Source organism: Centroberyx affinis, unplaced genomic scaffold (genome assembly GCF_046629955.1).
Source record: "Centroberyx affinis isolate AG114_WGS23_722 - 3 ecotype Tasmania unplaced genomic scaffold, CSIRO-AGI_Caff_v1 ptg003343l_1, whole genome shotgun sequence".
NCBI classification, from domain to species: Eukaryota; Metazoa; Chordata; class Actinopteri; order Beryciformes; family Berycidae; genus Centroberyx; species Centroberyx affinis.
The window spans coordinates 67-21,956 of NW_027281339.1; the positions used below are offsets into that span (position 1 = coordinate 67).

General features: G+C 42.6%; 1 protein-coding gene across 1 annotated transcript; it reads left to right on the forward strand.

The window, feature by feature from the left end:
* The first annotated feature begins 1,648 nt into the window (after positions 1-1,648).
* Positions 1,649-16,389, forward strand: LOC139660579 (C-1-tetrahydrofolate synthase, cytoplasmic-like). The gene is made up of 11 exons (XM_071538752.1): positions 1,649-1,722; positions 2,401-2,485; positions 6,801-6,860; positions 7,310-7,363; positions 8,472-8,608; positions 8,741-8,841; positions 9,145-9,281; positions 10,036-10,147; positions 10,453-10,580; positions 13,176-13,254; positions 16,060-16,389. The coding sequence occupies exons 1-10, from the start codon at positions 1,649-1,651 to the stop codon at positions 13,227-13,229; spliced, it is 942 nt and encodes a 313-aa protein (XP_071394853.1). The 3' UTR covers positions 13,230-13,254; positions 16,060-16,389.
* The last annotated feature ends 5,501 nt before the right edge of the window (positions 16,390-21,890 follow it).

Below are 21,890 nucleotides of genomic sequence, written 5' to 3' on the forward strand. Positions count from 1 at the left end.
TTATCGGAGACCCGGCTTTTAATTGACTACCGGCCACTATTAGAGGAAATGCGGTATAAAGACACCAGATCAACTGAAATATCCACAACATGAGTTTCACTACGGCTTCTTCTGTGGTGACTTCTGTGTGAACAAAGCTCCACACTGACATCTAGTGTCTCAGTGTTTTACAACCAGAATCACCAACAGAACTAGAAACACTCGCACCGCCGGAGACAGCTACAGCTACAGCGTAAGTGTTGGTAGTTACTTGGCGACTTTGTCACTAGATTTAGCTACTTTTCAGACTCCCTGGCGACTTTATTTCTCAAAAGTGACTAGCAACAAATCTGGCGTCTTCTTCTGACCACAGGGAACAGTGTAAATGAGTTGAATCTCAAAGCATTTGGCAATAAATTGGTGGCTGATGCCGGTTTGCTGTACTTACTTCTCTAATCCAGAGAAGTCTGATGATCACAGCGTTTCCCACACACAGCGCAGCCCCCCCCCCCCCTCCACTGAGAGCGGGGCTGTAGGTTATATATTGATAAGCAAATTATCGTATGACCTCATCTGGCGACTTGTACCGTCTTTCTGAACCGCCAATAGCTACTTTCCTTGGAAAACGACACTTCGACGCAGAAATATAATTTGGCCTCAACAGTCTGACGCCTGAAAACACCAACTGAGCCAAACTGAAGCACCTGAGTCGAGTCAACCTGCCGACACGAGAAACTTCCATCTGTCGCCACACAGCAGTCAGCTGACTGTCATCACAGAAGTTATGACTACTCAATATCCCAGTTCTTAATTCAAACAATCGTGACCATTGTCCTTCTAAAGCTCCGCCCACAGAACGAGAGGCTGCTCACTGCAGAGCTCCAGCTCCACCCCTCTGGACCTAGTCCAGCTCCACCCCTCTGGACCTAGTCCAGCTCCACCCCTCTGGACCTAATCCAGCTCCACCCCTCTGGACCTAGTCCAGCTCCACCCCTCTCGTTAATGCAAGTCTGGACCTAGTCAAGCGCCACCCACTGGCTGTTAACGTTAAGGCAATCAGATCGTACTTTAACCTAATGGAAAAAAATCTGTTTATTGTTGATGCGCAAAGGTTCGGTCAAAGTAACCATAAGACTTGCATGGAACTTTAGATGCTGGCACAGCTAATATTACCTTACTTTGCTCTAATATTTTTCACGATACCACCGGCATGCTCAGCATCGTTTCTGTGACAAACGGCATGACTAGACTTATAAGTAGGCAATGTGAGAGATTACTATGTGCACCCCTGCCTTCTTTTTTCCACCGCATTAAGATGTAGGCTATTTGTGAATTAATCTCAATCATATCTGATTAATTAATGTAATAAAGTTTGACCTAGGTTACCAATTTGGCTCTGCAGTGAGCACCACTTGCATCATTCAAGCGGGGCTCACTGAACTAGTGCTACCAAGTTGTATGAGTGACCTGGGGTGGGGCTGGACCTGACCTGGGGTGGGGCTGGACCTGGCCTGGGGTGGGGCTGGACCTAGAGGTGGAGCTGGACTAGGTCAGCTCCACCCATTTGGCTCTGCCGTGAGGACCACTTGCACAGAACTGGAATGAATAGAATGGCCACACCTAATCAAATCGGCACTCTTGAACGGTCATGTGACAGGTTCACGTCAAAATGGCTGATACTGTTGTCATGGATACCAGCATCGGTTGGTGCATGAGACTCAGAGAACATCGCGTGTTGCTATGGTGAACTGATCATCCCGTGACTCATGCAGAATTCTGCCGTGCCGACGCTCATTTCCATGACAACAACTACAACATCTAAATTCTATGGCAGCCATCTTGAAGTGTGCCAGGAGAAATTAGCTTGATCCATCAGAAAGCATCGCATGTCAGAACACAACCTGCTGCTCACTGCTGGATCAGGATTTTCCAAAACACTTCTTCTCCTAGAAAACTCTTGGTTTCAGGTTCATCTGAATAGAATAGAATAGAATAGAATAGATTTTATTAGGATCCCCATTAGCTGATGCAGAAAACATGAGCTACTCTTCCTGGGGTCCACACAAAACCTATGACAAGGAAGAAACCATCAACACACAAAAAAGAAAAAAAACAACAAGTAACAAAAAAATATATATATAAATAAATAAAACAATAAGTCAGCAATGCACACTAAGATCGAATAGAATAGAATAGAATAGAATAGAATATACTGTATTGTCCCAGAAGGGAAATTTGTCTCGGGCACAATGCTGCATACAGTTGCTCCATATAAAAGACACATTAAGACAGGAAAGCAGTTATAAGTTCTCTGTGCAAGATATCACGATGTCCATAAAGAGGCAACACATTTGATCACGATAAACATCTGCTGCTCTTTAAAAGAAGTTTAAATGAATGAAAGTGTTCTGTGTCTGTCAGGCTGGTGAGGGAGAGGCTGAAGAAGGAGGTGGAGAAGATGAAGAGTCAGTTCTCAGGCTTCAGACCGGGACTGGTGGTTCTACAGGTGAGAACCAGGAGCTTCCACCGTATAGAGGCTTCCAGGTGATGTCACCTCCTCTGGCGGCCATGTTGGAGGTCCTCAATTACAATTACAATTTACAATTTGGCAGACGCTTTTATCCAAAGCAACGTACATATGAGATATGAGATATGCATCCTAATTTCTGTCTGTTTCTGACTGAACTGATCATTTCATCACTGATCCATCTGATTGATTTAGTGTTTAGATAATGTCAGCTTGTTAGCTAGCTAACCATAGCATTGGTTCAGCTAACCATCACTGTCTTGTTATTAACACATCTGATTAGCACACTAGCTAACGTAGCTAGTAGCAGCTAGCATTAGCATGTTCACATTAACATCAGTGTGTTTGCTGGCTAGTTAGCTAGCTAACAGTTTGTTCAGGTTAACTGAGGTGACTCTTCTCAAGCTACAACTATCTATTCATGTTAGATTATATTCTCTGTTACAATAAGGGTCACTAAGTTAAGGGTTAGTTGATGCTTAATAAGCATTAACTAACCCTTAATTAACAGTTAACTAATGTGTATATTTACTAATGGTGTTCATGTTAACTAAGGTATTAATTTATACATTATTTAATAGTTTATAAAGATGACTTAGTTAATATGAACACATTAGTATATGATTACCAGACACATTAGTTAACTGTTAATTAAGTACTTAACTTGGTGACCCTTATTGTAAAGTGTTACCTATATTTTTTACATATGGGATGACACAGATGACATGTAGAAAAACTCTCCTTCAAAACACACGCTGCTGTCTTTGCCTTTCTAGTAGGACTTAGGCTACAGAATGTGCAAATGAAGGGCAGAGGGAGCAGCATGTGTGTTGGATGTCAGATAAAGTGTTTGACCCTGAACAGAAACCTCAGTCTGACGGTCTGACAGGTTTCCTCCAGTCTGGACCGGCTGTTCGCTCCAGCTGCAGACTGCAGAGATCCTCCCATGAAGAGACCGAGCAGCTCTACATGCTGACTCATCACAGAAAACAAACCTCAGCCTCAGGTTTTCATCACATTACTCAGCAGGTTGGCCTGGTGCTCAGTGAGACCGTCTGTTAAGTCACAGGTCCAACCCCACAATGACCAATGTGTCATTAAAGTCACAATGACATCAAAATGTTGTTGTTGTTGTTTTTTATTGAAAATTAATAATAATAATAATAATAATAAACTTTATTTATATAGCACTTTTCTTAACAATGTTACAAAGTGCTTTACAAAAGAAAATAAAACCAGACAAGGCAGATAAAATGAAAATAAGGCCAAAGGGCTTGAGCACCAAGGAAGTAAGGACAATAAAATTAATAGGATCAAATAAATAGAAGCAGTAGAAACAGTATAAAATAAAAACATATATCAAACATTTCCAAAGGCTTTCACAAAAAGAAAAGTTTTAAGAAGAGATTTAAAAGAAGCTAGAGAGTTGTGTGTGTCTGAGTGTGTCTGAGTTCGGTAGGCAGAGAGTTCCATAGAGTGGGGGCTTTAAATTGTATTTAATTTTTTTATTTAAAAAAATTAAAAATAAATTTAATTTTTTTTTTTTTTTATATGAAAATCCCATAACTGTTACTTCCTGGAAAACAGTGCATCTCAAGCATTTTGCTTCCTTAGTGTGATGTATTTCCTGTTGAAACAGGATGTGGGGCAGGACATAAAGCAGGGAGTGATCATATCCTGATATATATCAATATAAAAAAAATCCTTATGATTATTGTGATACTGAATTCAACCATATCGACCAGTGCTAACCTGAACTAAACATCTATTTATGGAACAGGAATATGAACATGAATACTCACACTTCATCTGAAAACTGAACTCGTGGTTTTAACGAGGCTCGTCTCTCTGCTCCGCCCACGCTGCTTCAGAAAGACTCAGGCCCTAACGAGATGATTAGCTGCTTCGTTAGAGGTGTGACTTCAGAGCACAGATCCTCACATACTGTGTGTGTGTGTGTGTGTGTATGTGTGTGTGTGTGTGTGTGTGTGTGGGCAGAGCCAAGCTGCTTGGAAACGACGATTACATTTGGAAGAACAAGGCTCATACACTGCTGCAGTATATCACTTTTATTATTTCTCACTAGCTGTTGTTTTTATTAGATGGGATGGATGCTGTTGTTTTATGAGAGAGAGAGAGAGAGGGAGAGAGAGAGAGAGAGACAGAGAGAGGGAGAGAGAGAGAGACAGAGAGAGAGAGGGAGAGAGAGAGAGAGAGACAGAGAGAGGGAGAGGGAGAGAGAGAGGGAGAGAGAGAGAGAGAGACAGAGAGAGGGAGAGTGAGAGAGAGACAGAGAGAGAGTTAGTGAGAGAGAGACAGAGAGAGAGTGAGAGAGAGACAGAGAGAGAGGGAGGGAGAGAGAGAGACAGAGAGAGAGGGAGAGAGAGAGAGAGGGAGAGAGAGAGAGAGACAGAGAGAGGGAGAGTGAGAGAGAGACAGAGAGAGAGTGAGAGAGAGACAGAGAGAGAGGGAGAGAGAGAGAGAGATTATCAATCAGCATCTCTGGACACTGGGGGGCATTGCCATTAAAGTGTAAAATTAACCTTTTTTTGAAAATGAATCTTTATTGAAACTATCAAATCTTGCTATTTTGATAAAAATGGCAATTGCTATTTTTTAGACAGGCAGACAAGGCAGTTAGAGGCTGATGGGAGAAGCGGTCAGTCTCATTATGTAATTATGTCTAATTATAGGCCTACACCTGTCTGTAGCCTGCTGTCTGTTCCTCTGCACCCTGATGAAGGCTGCTGGGGCCGCAATGCATTGGTGCGTTTTCTAATGTTTTAACATTAAATAGCCAAGGTCAATAAAGGCTTTTTAACTTTATACAGAGGAGAGTGCCTTGGATTTTTTTCTTTGCAGGTTTCTTGCTATTTTGATATTTGATAAAGCACAGAAAGCCAACCACCTTTGAGGTTTCTATGTTTCTGCATCCTGTTATTAGGACAGAGGTGAATTCAGTAGCCTAATGGAGACTTTTGCTGTCTAAATGTGTGTGAAGCAGCTGTCAGCAGAGAGCAGCTGAGTCAGCTTGTTGTGGTGTGGCTGTAGATCCATTCAGTAACGTTCTCAGTAAAAGTGAATAGTGTGATAAGGTGGATTTGTTTCCAAATGTAGGTTACTGTGACACAGTAAACTGTCTTGTCTTTAGCCCTAGTCTCTACTCCAAAACATGAAGAGTTGGAGCTTGAGAAGAGTCAGCTCAGTTAACCTGAACAAACTGTTAGCTAGCTAACTAGCCAGCAAACACACTGATGTTAATGTGAACACGCTAACGCTAGCTGCTACTAGCTACGTTAGCTAGTGTGCTAATCAGATGTGTTAACAACAAGACAGTGATGGTTAGCTGACAAGATACTATGGTTAGCTAGCTAACAAGCTGACTAAACTGTCTTAACACACATGAAACTCAGACCAATAACACGCTACATACATAAGCTATGCTAATCTAACTTGGTTTTATTTAAAGCACCATAATGGAAAGCCTAATCTGGCAGTTAGTGCCTTCTCCTCACTGAGATTGACTAATCTAACACCTTTTATACCATGGTCTGGGTGAATACTCGATTCTGATTGGCTGCAGGGTGTCCATTAATTCCTGATAATGGACACCTACTAAGTAGTTCCAGTGAAACTGTCTGTTCACCGTTCTAAATTAATGCGCTGGCTACGTAGCATCAGCCTGTATCTAACATGAGTAACCATAGCAACAGGGACGCAGTCAAAGCCTCCGTTTACAATTTGTATGTTCGTGAAAATGTTGATATTGATTTGGGGACAATGACATGGCTGATAGCTAGCTAGTCTTGTTGTTAAACATACTGTCAAATTATATTTACTGTTTGTTATTGACTCTGAATGTTGCTAGCATAACGTTAGCTTTCTGGCTCCTAGCTGAGCCAAAGGCTTCTATGAGCTGAGCGGACTAGAAATATCTCCTGCTGCCAAGTCCTATCTAAGGTTCGTCCTATTTACTGGAGCAGTGAACAACGTTTCCGTTGCATAAGAACCTTATGGGACGGTAATGATTGTTCCAGGTATTAGTCAAACCCTCAGGTGTTACCAGGGAAACTGAGTTATGGCTTGTGAAAAACTTTAGATTTTGATTACAAAACGCATGAAAATATAAATTAATGGTCTTAATTTTTTTTTCTTTGGCAAGTGACCATGGTATAAGCAGGATAATGCCCGACAAGGTGTCCATTATCAGGAATTAGGCTAATGGACGACGGGGAGGCCAGGTTATCCCTATATTAATTTTGATGATGTAAAATAACGTCTGAAACTGTTTCAGGTGGGTGACAGAGACGACTCCAACCTCTACATCAGTACCAAGCTAAAGGCTGCAGCTGAGGTAGGACAGATGAAACCAGTGAATGCTAATATTTATGTTAAAGGTGCTATATGTGTATTATTTTTAACTATTATATCATTATCACTATCTTGGTCTCCTCTGTCTCACTCCAGCAGTATTGTTAGTTCTAGTGTTTCTCCACATAAAGACTACATTTCCCATCAGCCCCGTTGCTCCCTGCCCCCCCTCCCCCTCCCTGAAGAGGATCAACATGTTGGAAGTGATTTCTCCATCTTCCTTTCCCTCCTTCCACCATCTGCTGCCAGAAACTCTGAAAGCTTTAGCTCCCTTTGCTCTGGAAGAACAGAACCTAGTAGAGGCCTTTTACCATAACTAGGTCTCTAAATTAATGTGGTGATGATTTATTGATGGTAAAATGACACATGCAGCACCTTTAACCATATAAACAGTAAAATAAGATGCTGAGTTTTCTCTGCTATTCTCTTTAGATTGGAATCAGTGCCAACCATGTGCGGCTGCCAAACACTGCAACAGAGGAGGAGGTTGGTAGTGAAATTAATACAAAACAAAATGCTTTTTAATGTTTTCACAGTATTCAGAGTGGGTGTCTTACCGGGCTTTCGCCGAGCAAGGCCGTTTTCAGGTTTTGCGCCCAAAGTTCAACTATATTGAACTTTAACCCCCAAACACGCTGAGCTCTACAAGACGCATCAAATGGCATTCCAACATTTACAACATGTAGGCGCCGGAGCACCAAGGAAAATTACTCTACATTAAAAACATATTGGAACCTGGCCCAAAAGTCACAGCCATGGTAGATAATATCCGAAAGGACGGGGATACCAGGTTAGAAAAAATATATTGCGTTATTTACATATTCGAAAGAAGCCTAGATAGCATCATTGTTGAATTATTTCAGCTGCTTTGAACGATGTTAAGACCTGAAAGCATTAACATGTCATGTCATTAGTAAATCTATCTACACCATTTCAAATGGACTGTTTACAGAAAATGAACCCATAGGCTGTTGGAATTGTTTAATAAACTGCTGATGACCCGCTAGTGCATCTGGAAAGACGAAAATATGTTTCAGTAGCTGACCGAGACTCCAGCCCCGTTACCCTTCCAACAAAGTCTGATAAAGTCTAGTTTCGTTAAGCTAACATTAGACCTCAAATTCTCATGCGCGCTCAGAGCAGCTGAAGGCTGGGATTTGTTTTTCCTCAAAGGATCAGTTCAGTGAGTTTGTTCCTCTGTATCACTCCTCTCTTCATCCTGTAGTTCTTGCTGCTACAGAATAAGTCCAAATCTTTTCATAGCTCACAAACAACAGCAGGATTATTAAAATGTTTGTTTCTTGAAGTGTCAAAATGCAACATGACTCCTCTCTTGTACAGAAGTTTGCTAGCTTGTAAGTATTTTGTTACTTCCAGATAATTAAATTATAATGATCATTAGTTGTTTGACAGCTGTGAAAAGGTTTTGGGAGAGAGAGAACACCAAATACATTTCACATCAATTATTAGAACACAGAAAAAGCTAACAGGAAAAGATTTGATCACACTTGTCCCGCACTTCGTAGTCGTGGCCCGTTTGAACCGTCACACTATTCTTATCTATCCTGTTTCCTGTTTCCTGTCCCGCCCTCAGGTCCTGCGGAGCATCGCGTCCGTCAACCAGAACCCGGCGGTCCACGGTCTGATCGTCCAGCTGCCTCTGGACTCCGTCAAGCCCATCGACACCGAGAGAGTGACCAACGCCGTCGCACCCGACAAAGATGTGGACGGGTGAGTCCTGCTGGGTAAACTGTGTTCCAGCATCTGATTGGCCTGATGGGGTGCTATGATTAAAGATAAAAAAAATGATAAAACTCAATTGTGTGTGTGTGTGTGTGTGTGTGTGTGTGTGTGTGTGTCCAGTCTGACCTGTATAAATGCGGGGAAGCTGTCTCGTGGCGATCTGGGCGACTGTCTGATCCCCTGTACGCCCAACGGCTGCATGGAGCTCATCAGACAGACAGGTGAGCAGCTGCCTGCTGTTAGTATTAATATAGTTTAATTTCATGTTTTTTATTGTCCAGGGCTTCAGTGGAGAGTTTTAGTGTCCCATGATGTTTCAGAGGCTTTTCCACCCTGATGAGAAGAAAACTGTGGAGGAAATACTGAATACTGAGATTTTTGGGAAAATGTTTGGCTTGAAAATGGTCAAACTTAAAAATATTTAATATAGCTTCAATCCAATGTAAATGTAAATCAAATATATTATTATTATTATTATAGTTTATTATAATGAATTAACTCTGGCGTCCTGTTCCTCGGTGTAGGCGTGTCAGTGGCGGGGAAACATGCGGTTGTGATTGGTCGCAGTAAGATCGTCGGGGCGCCGATGCACGACCTGCTGCTGTGGAGCCACGCTACCGTGACGACCTGCCACTCCAAAACACCTGACCTACCTGAGCAGGTAACACTGACCTACCTGCACAGGTAACACCTGACCTACCTGAGCAGGTAACACTGACCTACCTGCACAGGTAACACTGACCTACCTGCACAGGTAACACCTGACCTACCTGCACAGGTAATACTGACCTACCTGCACAGGTAACACCTGACCTACCTGAGCAGGTAACACTGACCTACCTGCACAGGTAACACTGACCTACCTGCACAGGTAACACTGACCTACCTGCACAGGTAACACCTGACCTACCTGAGCAGGTAACACTGACCTACCTGCACAGGTAACACCTGACCTACCTGAGCAGGTAACACTGACCTACCTGCACAGGTAACACTGACCTACCTGCACAGGTAACACTGACCTACCTGCACAGGTAACACCTGACCTACCTGAGCAGGTAACACTGACCTACCTGCACAGGTAACACCTGACCTACTACCTGCACAGGTAACACTGGCCTACCTGAACAGGTAACACTGACCTACCTGCACAGGTAACACCTGACCTACCTGCACAGGTAACACTGAACAGGTAAGACAGACCTAGCTGTACAGGTAACAGAGGCCTACCTGCAGATAGGGCTTCCTTCTTAAAGTCCAGATTTGACAGTAAAGTATTAAAACTGCTCTTGCCCAAAGAGGAGCATTTCTAACATGAGACAATCATCTCCATTTGAAGACTTTAGGATCATTTGAAGAGACGCAGTGTCAGTGGGTCAGAGATGCTGTTGGTGTTGATGATGTTCTGATGGCAGGTGGGCCGGGCGGACATCTTGGTGGTGGGAGCAGGGAAGGCGGAGATGGTGAGAGGAGAATGGGTGAAGGAGGGAGCGGTGGTGATCGACTGCGGCATCAACCACATCCCAGGTACCAACTGAGCTTCAACAGACTGATGAAGAACAGCAACCAGCTTCACTTCATACAAGAACAATGAATGTAAAGGAAGCTGACTGGGTGCAAAAACATCATGAACAAAACATTGATTTGCTGGTCTGATGTCTTTTATTAAAATAATGAATATTGTTACAACATTTCTGTTGGCTATTAGCAGCCTCGGTCCAATAATATCGGCCTTCAATGACCCATATCGGTCAAACTCTGACTGACAACTAGAAACTGACAACTAGAACAGTCTCCCTCTCTGTTTGACCTTTGACCTCCTCTGCTGCTAGATGAGACGAAGGCCAGCGGGAAGCGGGTGGTGGGAGACGTCCACTACGCTTCAGCCAATCAGAGAGCAGGATACATCACACCTGTTCCAGGAGGGGTGGGGCCAATGACGGTGGCCATGCTGATGGAGGTACGAACACTCTGTTAACACAAAGGTTTGTTCCAGACAAAACACAAAGGACATGAAAACAAAAAAAACATTTTAGTCATTTAGCTGATGCTCATGTGCTTTTTGTTGGTTTTCATATGTAAGCATGTTGAACTTCTCACTTCCCATGTGAAAACACGGGACAGTAAACATGTCGTCCCTCATAAATGATGCAGTTCCCCTTTTGGGAAATAAATAACAAGTAAACAAATCTAGCGCCCCCGTTTGGCCAATCAGTGCAATATTGAAAATGAACAGAATGGAACAATGAGGAGCCTCGTTCCCCGAAGTCGATCCAGAGGCTTTCCATAGTCGTTTAGTTCTCTCTTTGCATGTGAAATTAAGTTTTCATATGTGAAACAAATATTGTCGTATGTAATGGCCGGTGGAAATGTGGAACTTTTTTGACGACATTTTACGTTACAAAGCACCGTCATAAAATCCATTCTGATGGATTCTGTCACAGCGAGTCGTTAAAACACAGCTGACTCTTTTACTTTACTTTATTTTGTAGCTATAGGAAAATATTTCATTATCATTCCTTTTGAGAATTGGGTTATAGAGATCTGTGTTGGGTGTGTGAGTGGGTCGGGGGATCGGTTGCCATGAGGGGGAGGGAAGATGAGGGAGGGTGGGGAGTTGAGACGGGATGGGTTCATACTGTGAACATATATGTTTTGTTGTTTCTAGAATGTTGTGTACTAACTCTTCCTGTAAATTAAAAAAACTTGATCACAAAAAAAAAAAACCCTAACCCTAACCCTAACACACAGATGACTCTTCAGTTCCTTCTCTCATTACAGACGGCAGTTTGTCATCCATCACAGTTACAGTTATTAGCTTCATAATAACCGCTGTGGTCCCAGAAACAATAAACAGTAATTAGCTCCAGTTTGACTTAATGAATTCAGGTTTGGCCGTTGTGTTTTTTAGCCTCGCTAAAGAGCAGCATCGCTGGAAAAAGTCCTCAAATCAACACCATGATGGAAAAATACTTCATTAAAAGTAGAAGTTCTATCCAGCTTACATCAATGGCAAGAGAGGTTAATGAAAGTGTCCTCAGTGGAAAAAATAACAGCAAAACTCCATGTAAAGACAGACATGTTTTCCTGTAACTGTTTATTTTAGATCACCAATGTGATAAGGAGCTGTACTGACTTAAATGTGAATTTGGCCAAGATTAACATCTGTTTCTTTTAAGGTACTTTTCTTAGTTATATATTTATTTATTTTTTATTATTATTTGGAGACTCCTCTCTATGTGGATGCACATGATGCCATGATTTATAATTTTTATGTCTGTTTGCCAAACAGTAGTTCCCCTTTAATTTTTTTTTTTTTTTGTATTTCATGTTGTTTTTGTTTTAATTTCCTGAGAAAGCAGCTGTGTACAATTCAAATGTGCATAAGTAGAAATAAACTAAAAGTTCTGCATTCAAAAGTTTCCTTCAGTAAAAGTCTAGAAGTATCAGCAGTAAAATGAACTGAAGTATGAAAAGTAAAAGTCGTCATTCTGTCAGAGAGTTAAATTATTGAAGCAGGAACCTGTCAGAAGTATTTTAATGTTGTCGTCTAACTGATCCAGATCCTGTTGGAGTTTAAACTCTAACAATGAAACATGTTTTATGAGCTGATCGTATGTTTTGATGTAAAACCTTATTCTGCAAAGTAACTAGTGACTCAGCCGGCAGATAGATGTAGAGGAGGAGAAGAAAGTCTTAAGAATGGAAATACTCAGTAAAGATCCAGAACCTCAAAACTGGAGTGAAAAACAGCGAGGGAACGTTCTGCCTCTGGTTCCTCACTAACACGTCGGTTCCTCTCTCCCTGTCTGATGTTGGTTCCTCTGCTGTTCTGCCCCCCCCCCCTGGGGGTTTTGATTAAAACCGAGGCTTTAATAATGTGAGAATCATTTTCCACCGCAGAACCCTCTGAGGAACTCGTCTAAACGGAACTCATTAAGCTGTGATGTCTTCATCTCCCTGTCTGTCTGCTGTTTGTTTTCCTCTGTGTTTCTCTCTGCCTTGTGATTATATGGATTTTTCTTTTAAATCTCTTTCATACACTCAGAGAAAGGAGGGTTCTCCCAGGGTTCTTTGGTTAGTGGTTCTATAGAGACCCATAATACTCAAAGATTTGTTTAAAAAAAAAAAAGATAAATCAGACTAAAGAAGCCAGTGTTCTTAAAAGAATATCTTAATCCTGTTGGTTTGGAATATTTCATAGATTATTAAAGGGTTCTTTACAGCACCATAACGGTTCTAATGTAGAACCATTTGAGCATGCCGCCATAGAGAACCTTTCCAAAAGAGTTCTTTACAGCAGCATGAAGAGTTCTGCTGTGGTACAAGCCTAAAGAACCATTTTCTGGTGCTGTATAGAACCATTTTTGTTAAGAGTGTAGTCCTAACAATAAATGTGTGTGTGTGTGTGTGTGTGTGTGTGTTTGTGTGTGTGTGTGTGTGTGTCTGTGTGTTTGTATCTGTGTGTGTGTGTGTGTCTGTGTGTGTCTGTGTGTGTGTGTGTGTGTGTGTGTGTGTTTGTGTCTGTGTGTGTGTGTGTGTGTGTGTGTGTCAGAACACGGTGCAGAGTGCGTGGCGTTTCCTGCAGAAGAGCCAGGCTGGGAGGTGAAGCAGCAGAAGAAGAGCTGAGAGAGGTGAGCAGCAGGCGGCTCGCTTAGGGCTGTAGTCTAGACCGCCTCGGTCGAGTCCAAGTCCAGATCGATTGGTGAATCTAGTCCGATTCAAGACCAAGACCGAGGGGGGTCGAGACCGAGTCGAGACCAAGACCGAGAGGGGGTTGAGACCAAGGCCGAGGGGGGTCGAGACCGAGTCGAGAGGGGGTCGAGACCAAGGCCGAGGGGGGTCGAGACCGTGTTGAGACCAAGACCGAGGGGGGTCGAGACCGAGTCGAGACCAAGACCGAGAGGGGGTCGAGACCGAGTCGAGACCAAGACCGCAAAACTACGAGTCCAATTCGAGACCAATACCATAGCAATGTGTTATCCAAGGCTACCATTGTATTTATTGACTAAAATAGAAGGGAGGTTTCTAAAGACATTTCAACAAAATTAGCATGTTTTGAGGACAAAATTAATTGTAGGCAGCTTTATGTTCATAACATACAGCAGCTGCACCTTTACTTAACTAGAAGTGGATTCATCTATTTCACTTTTTCTTACTGCTCCAAACCACATGCTGCTCTCAGCTCTGACTGAAAATATTCTGACCTGTAATTTAAGAAGGTGAAGACAAAGGAAAAAAGACAGAAAGACAGAGAGAGCAGGAGTAACGTTACATATGGAAATGGTGAGGTTTTTTTTTTTTTTTTTAATCAAAATGAAGTCATTGGTTGGGTAGTTGCATATCACCAATCAGAAGTCACTAAACCTTTCGGTGGGTGCATAACTTTGTCAACTGTGAAAATCGTATCATTCACTGCTGGTCACTTCCTTAGAAGAGATTATAATTATTAAAACAATAATATTATGTAACGTTAATTCATCCAAGTCCGATTCAAGTCCGAGTCCGAGACGAGACCAAGACCGTCAAAGACCGGACTCGAGTACTACAGCTGCTGCTGCGGGGATCAGACCTGTGAGGTTGTAGTTACAGGACGGAATCTGATCTGCCACCACCAAAACAGAAAGTTATTTTTTTATCTTCCCATCGTCCCTCATGCCGCTGGAGAATCTGAGACCACAAATCAGCTCTCGTCATTTTACAGAATCACAGCAGAATTGAATCACTGTTGATTAAGACAATTAGCCAATCAGCTCGCAGCGTCCATCCAGCATTAATAACCTCTGCCGGTCCTGCTGGTGGCTCCGTCATTACAAATGCATGCTGTGCGGTCAAGCTTTGTTCAAACCCACACAACTTTATTTTAAATTCTAGTCCAGATCTCAAGGTTTCCACACATCCCAAACATGGCAGGCTGGGTTTCAGGGAAATGTGGAGAAAATGAAGCACAGACATCTGGATTTTTTCCATTTGCTGTGATGCTGCAGCGTCTTGGTTTGAATATTTCCCTCAGTATCAGCAGCTTCAGCTTCAGTGAAGAGCTGAACAGCAGAGACACAATACAGATGGAGAAAATGTGAAGCCACTTAAGAGGAAATGTAAGGGAAACTCAGGGTGCGAGGAGTTAACTTGATTGGAACCTGCTGTTGAAAAAGTCTGAACCGACTTCAGTCAGCCGCTGTCACCTGTCACAGTCCTCATGTGTTTATCCTGCGTCGGTTCTGCAGACGGTTCTGTCTTGGAACACAAACCTCCAGTCTCACCTGGAGACATTTACTGGTTTATCCACCAGAGAAACATTTTCCCAGCATTTCCAAAAATGAAATCCCAACCCGGTCTCACGGCAGTTCGTGAAATAGTCACGAAAATTTAATCTATTGATTCGTGTACATGGACACAATTTTGCCATTTTTTCCGTGAAATGAACACAACCTAAAAAACGTGCCTCCACCACAAATTTGAAAACGTAAGGTTTGGCAAATAAAACTACTTGTGTTACGGTTATGGTTAGGCAACTAAAACAACTTGGTTAAGGTTAGAGAAATGGTTTGGTCAGGGTTAAATAAGAAAAACGTTCGTTAAAAATTTAAATGTGGCTTACGGCTGAAATGTACTTTGAACACGCAGGGAGTCAAACCCCGGTCGTCGGCATCGAAGGCAAACGTATACACCCATCCGCCCCCCCCCCCCCCACCACAACACCCTGACTGGCCACCGTTTTATTTCATTACAATTCAAATACATTAGTTTGAAAGTCGTGCTGAGTGTCACGAAAAAAAATGGAAAAATCGTGTCCATGTACACGAATCAATAGATTAAATTTCGGGACTATTTCACAAACTGCCGTGAGACCGGGTTGGGATTTCAGACGGGACAGCAGGTCAGACCAAAACCAGGCCAGGGAGCGCAGAACCTGAACGGACAGAACGGTCATTCCCATTCAAATCAATGTTCCCGGATGGTCGGACAAAGTGAAGGATAATGAAGAACCACTAGACAGATGTTCTCTCCTGGGGTGAAAATGCATCCATGTTTCCCCCACTTGCGTCTTTTCCTTGCGTCTTAGTCCCTCCCACCGAGGATGCATGGAGAGACCATGCTAGGAGAGAGGAAACGAGGAAATATGTTTTTAGAGAAATGAGACGTCCTTTCCTCTGGAGCGTCACGTGAAGCGAGGTCATGATGTCATTAACGTCACGGCGTTCAGCTGAAAGTCTTCCGGTGTGGAAGGCTGCTCTCCTGTCTCCTCCCTCCTCGCTCCTCGGAGCAGAAATAAGAGCTTTGGGACGACCTTCAAAATGGCGGACCAGAACGACTTCCGGTTCAAGTGAGGATCGAGGAGTGAGGAAATATCAAATAAGAGACTTGAGACGTACCCCAGGACGCCTTCGACCCACTGAACCTGAAGTCTCTTTGTTTTATCTGTTTTCTCTCTGCAGGACAGAAGAACCGGATGATCAGAGTTTACAGACGGAAACTCCTCGGACCCTGGAAGGATCTCCTCTCTCCTCTCTCCTCTCTCCTCTCTCCTCTTCCACCCTGAGACGGATTGATGATAATAAATAGTTTTTTTTGTTTCATTGTCTGGATGTTTTTTTGTGAACCCAACCTGTCATAAGAGGTGTGATGACTGTTTGCTAAACAGTTTTTCCAACATGATCTCCAGCTTGGTGCAGAGTTTGTGAACGCAGCTCTTCTTCTGCTATTTTTCTAAGCGTCAAACTTAAACACACTACCTCTTTTCTGTTTTTTCTCTTCAGGTTTTTACTGTTTTTTATTGCTTATTTCTGAAAGATTTTTTTGGTATTATACTCTATTTGTGTTTTCCCTACTGACTCCTTGTACTGACCTGAACCAAGGGGATCAATAAAGTTTCATCTTACCCGTTTACTTTTGTTAATTCCCCATCCCCGCCCTGTCTGGACCAATCAGAACCAAGTATGTCTCCTTGGCTGATTATCAATACGCATGCTTGTGCGTTCTTGTGTCCTCCATGATGCGTTGTATGTAATATCTAACCGCCGAAGCACGATTCCAAAACAAAAGAACGAGTGGACGAAGGACAGATAGAAACCCAGGAAGTTTCAACCGCAAAATATCCAGGATGTGCCGGACGGAGACTTGACTGACGAGAACGAATCGAAAGCCCCAGGATTCATTGCGACAACGGCCAATCGTAGACGAGGCGACGTCACCTCCAGATGTTTCCAGCAGCTCCGGTGGAGTTTGATATGAGAAAATATTTCAGGATGTAAAACCTCAGCGGTAAACGTCAGGTTTTGGTGTCAGTCCCTCAGAATCAAAGAGCGAGGGCTTCTTTCTAGAGCCGCCATTTTGCACCGAGAGACGTTCAACAATCATACAGGGAGAGATCCATCGGAGAAGAGGAGAGAGACCAGTTTCTCCACCCACAGGAGCAGTAGAGAGACCAGAATGCACTGCAGGAGCAGGAGAGAGACCAGCATGCACTGCAGCTGCAAGGGGTTTGACTCAGGGACGACTCTCACTTTTTCTTAACGTGAAAAACTCTCGTTCTCTTGCTCTGTTATTGTTATTTTTCTCTCCACCTATGTAAAACCCACAGCATTAAATTAAATATTATCGGGTTTTCCAGGTCCTGCTGAAGAGCCACCGTCTGGTGTTTATTAAAAAAAAAAGATGGCATATTTATGAATTTAATCTGATATTGATTGATTTGGCTGAGCTCCAGGTAGTCAGAGTGCAGAGGCGGAAGGTGTGAGCCGCTGTGATCTGTCATTAGGCTAATTGTCTGATATCTGGTGTCAGTGTTAACGGCTCAGAGCAGGAAATTACTGCAGCTTCATTTGGAGACACAGCAATTAAAACTAAATGAGTCACCAGGCGTCTTGATATTATTAGTCCTGCTGAGAGAGAGGGAGGGAGGGAGAGAGAGAGAAAGAGACAGAGAGACGGAAAGAGAGAGAGAGGTTAAAGAGGAACCAGATAACTATCAAAGTCTATGGTTTTAACTTGAATTTTCTCAGTAGGTTAATCAATAGAGATGAATAGGGATGAAATAATCTTTTCATTTCCCATTTGGTTTGTTGTTTGTATATGATTTTTGCAGGCTGTAAATAAGCTCCTCCCCTATAGCTGAAGCCCCTCCCACCCCATCCAGACACAACCAGCTCCGCCCACCAACAGAACAGCCATGATGCCTACAGAGTGCGGTGGAAGTGCGAAACTCTATGAGCAAAACAATAAATCAACATTTTCTGTGGTTGGTTTTTCTGTGTTCTAATAATTGATGTGAAATGTAAATAATTTGTCATTACCTAACCTTTGTCAAACAACAGCAGAATCATAAAAAAATATCTTTAAGTGTCAAAATGCAACATAACTCCTGTCTTGAACAGAAGTTTGCTAGCTTGTTAGCATTTTGCGACGTCCAGATAATTAAATTATAATTGACAACACCGAAGACATTTCATATCAATTATTAGACCGTAGAAAATGAAGCACCAAAAATTCAACAATTTTTTTTGTTTTGCCCATGCGAACTGAACAGGACACATCTATTGTACTGCACTCTGTGGGCGTGGCCTATTTGAAATGTCACGCCATTCTTATCTATATAGCAAAATATGGAGGAGGAGCGGCCAATCGTCAAACCAGAAAACTTTGGTCGGTTTCCCAAACTGGTCTTGAGAGAACAAGGTCAGAAAACAGAATAAATATTGGTGAAATTTAACCACAGAACAGATTTGGCTGTTTTCTGCTTCACTGTTCATAATTTAATGCAGAACCCTTGACTCACATTATGATACGAGTTCCCTAAGTACATGCATCCTGAATATTTCATTCATCTTAAAATGCTTTTAAATAAACAATGTGTGAAACAGCATCCAGTATTTATGGAGCTGGTCGACGTGACAGAGAATCTCACATCTTTAAAATCTCCTGGTATTAAACTGATGCATATCTTTATGAGCTTTATTAAAGACTTACTAGGCTTTGCAGTTTCACCAGTCTGCTCCAGCCAGCCTGTCTCCATGATGGAGGAACAGTGTGAACTGTGTTAGTGAATAAAGTGTAAATGTGTGTGAAGCAGCTGTCAGCAGAGAGCAGCTGAGTCAGCTTGTTGTGGTGTGGCTGTAGATCCATTCAGTAACGTTCTCAGTAAAAGTGAATAGTGTGATAAGGTGGATTTGTTTCCAAATGTAGGTTACTGTGACACAGTAAACTGTCTTGTCTTTAGCCCTAGTCTCTACTCCAAAACATGAAGAGTTGGACTATTTCGGACTATTGGTCCAATAGTCTGAAAAATGTCCCATTGGACTGAAAGCCCATTTGTCCGACAGCCTGTTATCCCGAAAACAAACGTCCATTGCTCCGAAGGCCCATTGCTCTGAACACACACTCTCCCTGCAGTTAGAAAGATTCATGGCCTGCAGTCAGTCGGTCCTGCTGCCTCCTAATGTTTCACACCCTCTTTCCCCCGGTTGATTGGGAGCATCTGTGTATATATATGGCTGTCTGAACTGCTGTCCGGTAACTTACCAACTACACCACTCTGCTCCAAACATCAGACCATGTGCGTCCATGAAGAAAACGTGAGCAGAATGTTCTTCTTAGGGGATTAAGCCTCACTACCATCTGACATCACTGCTGCATGGAACGCTGCAGAATTCCAACCAGGGAAGCAGGATTGTAGATTAAATATCCGACAGCCAGCTTCCTCCACTGCACCCGGGAAGGTCCGATGACGTCATTCTGCATAATAATTAGCCATGTGCTTCTGTTTGTTTGAGAAATGATGGAAGATTTAGTGTGAACAATGGACAGATAAAGAAAGATAAATTTGCCTATGATAATGGCATGGCACCGTTCAGTTAACCTGAACAAACTGTTAGCTAGCTAACTAGCCAGCAAACACACTGATGTTAAGAAAACAAAAAGTGAGAGGCAGCCACTGTGCATCTTCCAGCTCCATGCATCCCTGGAAAGCAGAAAGGAGACAGAGACAGCTCACTAATAATAATAATAGTAAACTTTATTACCGATAGAAAATATGTTCACAGACCATTTCACTAATCCGTCGTCCGGTCTGGAACAACTTTACCTTCCGATTCCTGAGTGCTGAGAAAGCTCCAACAAGTTCATTTTACTCATTTTTTCTACAAGCACGATTTTTATTCCAGCACGAGTAAAACGATTTACGTAATGTCACCAAATCGTACCGTGGAGGTAAGAATAGGATCATAAATTATGCCTGCTCATGTGCTAATATAGACGGCCAGTTCTCCCCTGCTGTGCTAGCTCAACTAGCCTGTGGATTAATTCATCTCTCTTCCCTTTCCACAGCACTGGAGCCATCGTTTTAGTTGCAGTATACTTTGGACTTCAACCTCCAACCAGTAAATTTGGCCCCCGGCAACCTCATCTGGTGTTAAAATGACTGGGCTGGAGTCGGCGTTTGTATTGGATGATGGTGAATAATTCATTTTCATCATTGGCGCGAAGCCCAAGGCAAAAGGCGCTCGTCCGACTTCCGGTGAAGAAGCAGAAACATGACGGAGGAGCGCTGGTCAAAGGGAGGGAAACCTGCTGGATGCCTGGGAAACACAGTCGTCCTCCACCAACTCCCGGACCTGGAGAGACTTCTGTTGGAAAAACTTGATTCGCTTTTTTATCACTCCTAAACAGAAGTCTAAACAAACTGGCACTCTGTGGAGAATGTGGAGAAATCCTGGCTGATCGTGCTCATGTTTTCTGGTCCTGTCCCTCTGTTCAGACTTTTTGGAAGGAAGTAGCAACAGTCATCTCAAAAACCCTGGGCTTTAGTATCAGTACAACATTCACATCCCTCTATCTTGGACATATCCTTGTAAAGTAAAGATGATACCTACCTCCTAAAGATCTTGCTGGCAGCAAGTAAAAAGGCCATTACTAAATATTGGCTTCAGAAAAACTGCCATACTGCTGCTGGGCTCTTTGTCAATATTGTTAAACATCAACATCTTCTAGAACAGATGACTGACTCCATACGGCTCCAAAAAGAACTGGGAAAAAAACGGTGGGAAAAATGGTGTGTTTATTTAGCTAATGAGACAGATCTTTCATAATTATTGTATGTATCATGTGCAATATTTTATTTTAAATTAGGTAAATTTGCCTTGGTTTATTGATCACCCCATGACCTCATATTTGTTTGCTTTTTTATTTTTTTTGTTTGCTTTTTGCTTGCTGTCCTTATAATGTGAAAAATGTTCATAAATAAAAAGTTTAAAAAAAAAGAGAGGGAAACCTTTAATTCCCTGTGTAGCTCAATGAGGAGAGCAAGACACTCTGCTCCTCCTCCTCCTCTTCCTCCTCCTCCTCCTCATGTTCTTCCTCCTCCTCTTCTTCCTCTCTCAGTAGAATCTAATTATCACTCCCAGTTTAGCTGCCTGTCTCCATCCTGCAATGAATTAATGAGATTATCTCCTGTCTGTCTGTCTGTCTCTCTCTCTCTCTCTCTCTCTCTCTCTCTCTCTCTCTCTGTCTGCCTCTCTCTCTCTCTCTCTCTCTCTCTGTCTCTCCTGGGCGTTCGACATTCACTGACACATCAGAACTGTCAGCATGCTGTGCACAATTCCTACCCACAGACTCCATGTTACTTGTATTTAAATTTAAATTTTTATTTTTTTATACCTTTTTTACACATTTTGTTTTTATTTTTCCTAGTACTTATTAACTTATAACTGATTTCCCTTTGGTTCCCATTTGAACTTTGATTCCATTATTTCCATTATCATGTATAAAAATAAAAAGCTGCTGAATGGAGTGGGAGGAGCTTCATTCAGGAGTAGAATCAACAAGCTTTAGAAAAGAGGAGAAAACAGCAACACAGCTGGATGTTGGTTTGGCACACAGCAGCTTCAGGTTGGTCAGAAGGTCTGATGTCACTTCCTGCAGGTTTAAACATCTGAGCAGTGTTTGTTTGTATGTTACCAAGTCTGTTATCCCGCTGGAGGTGAAAGAAGAAACGACTTTCTACTGTTCTGACCTTTGACCCCGTCAGTCGAACCCCGGTCTGTGAATTCCAGCCGTCACCGATGTCACTCAGCATGGCGGCTTCCTGCAGATGATTGACAGCCGAGTGTCGAATCAGACACTTAATGAAGCTGATTGATCAGTGCTGACCGTAACGCTCCGTGTCGAATTGATCCCAGAAATATCTGCAGAGGGAAGCGAGTGTGAGGTCTAATAATGACGGTGCTGATATTGATCTCTATTATAGTTACAATGATGATGTTAATGATGAAGA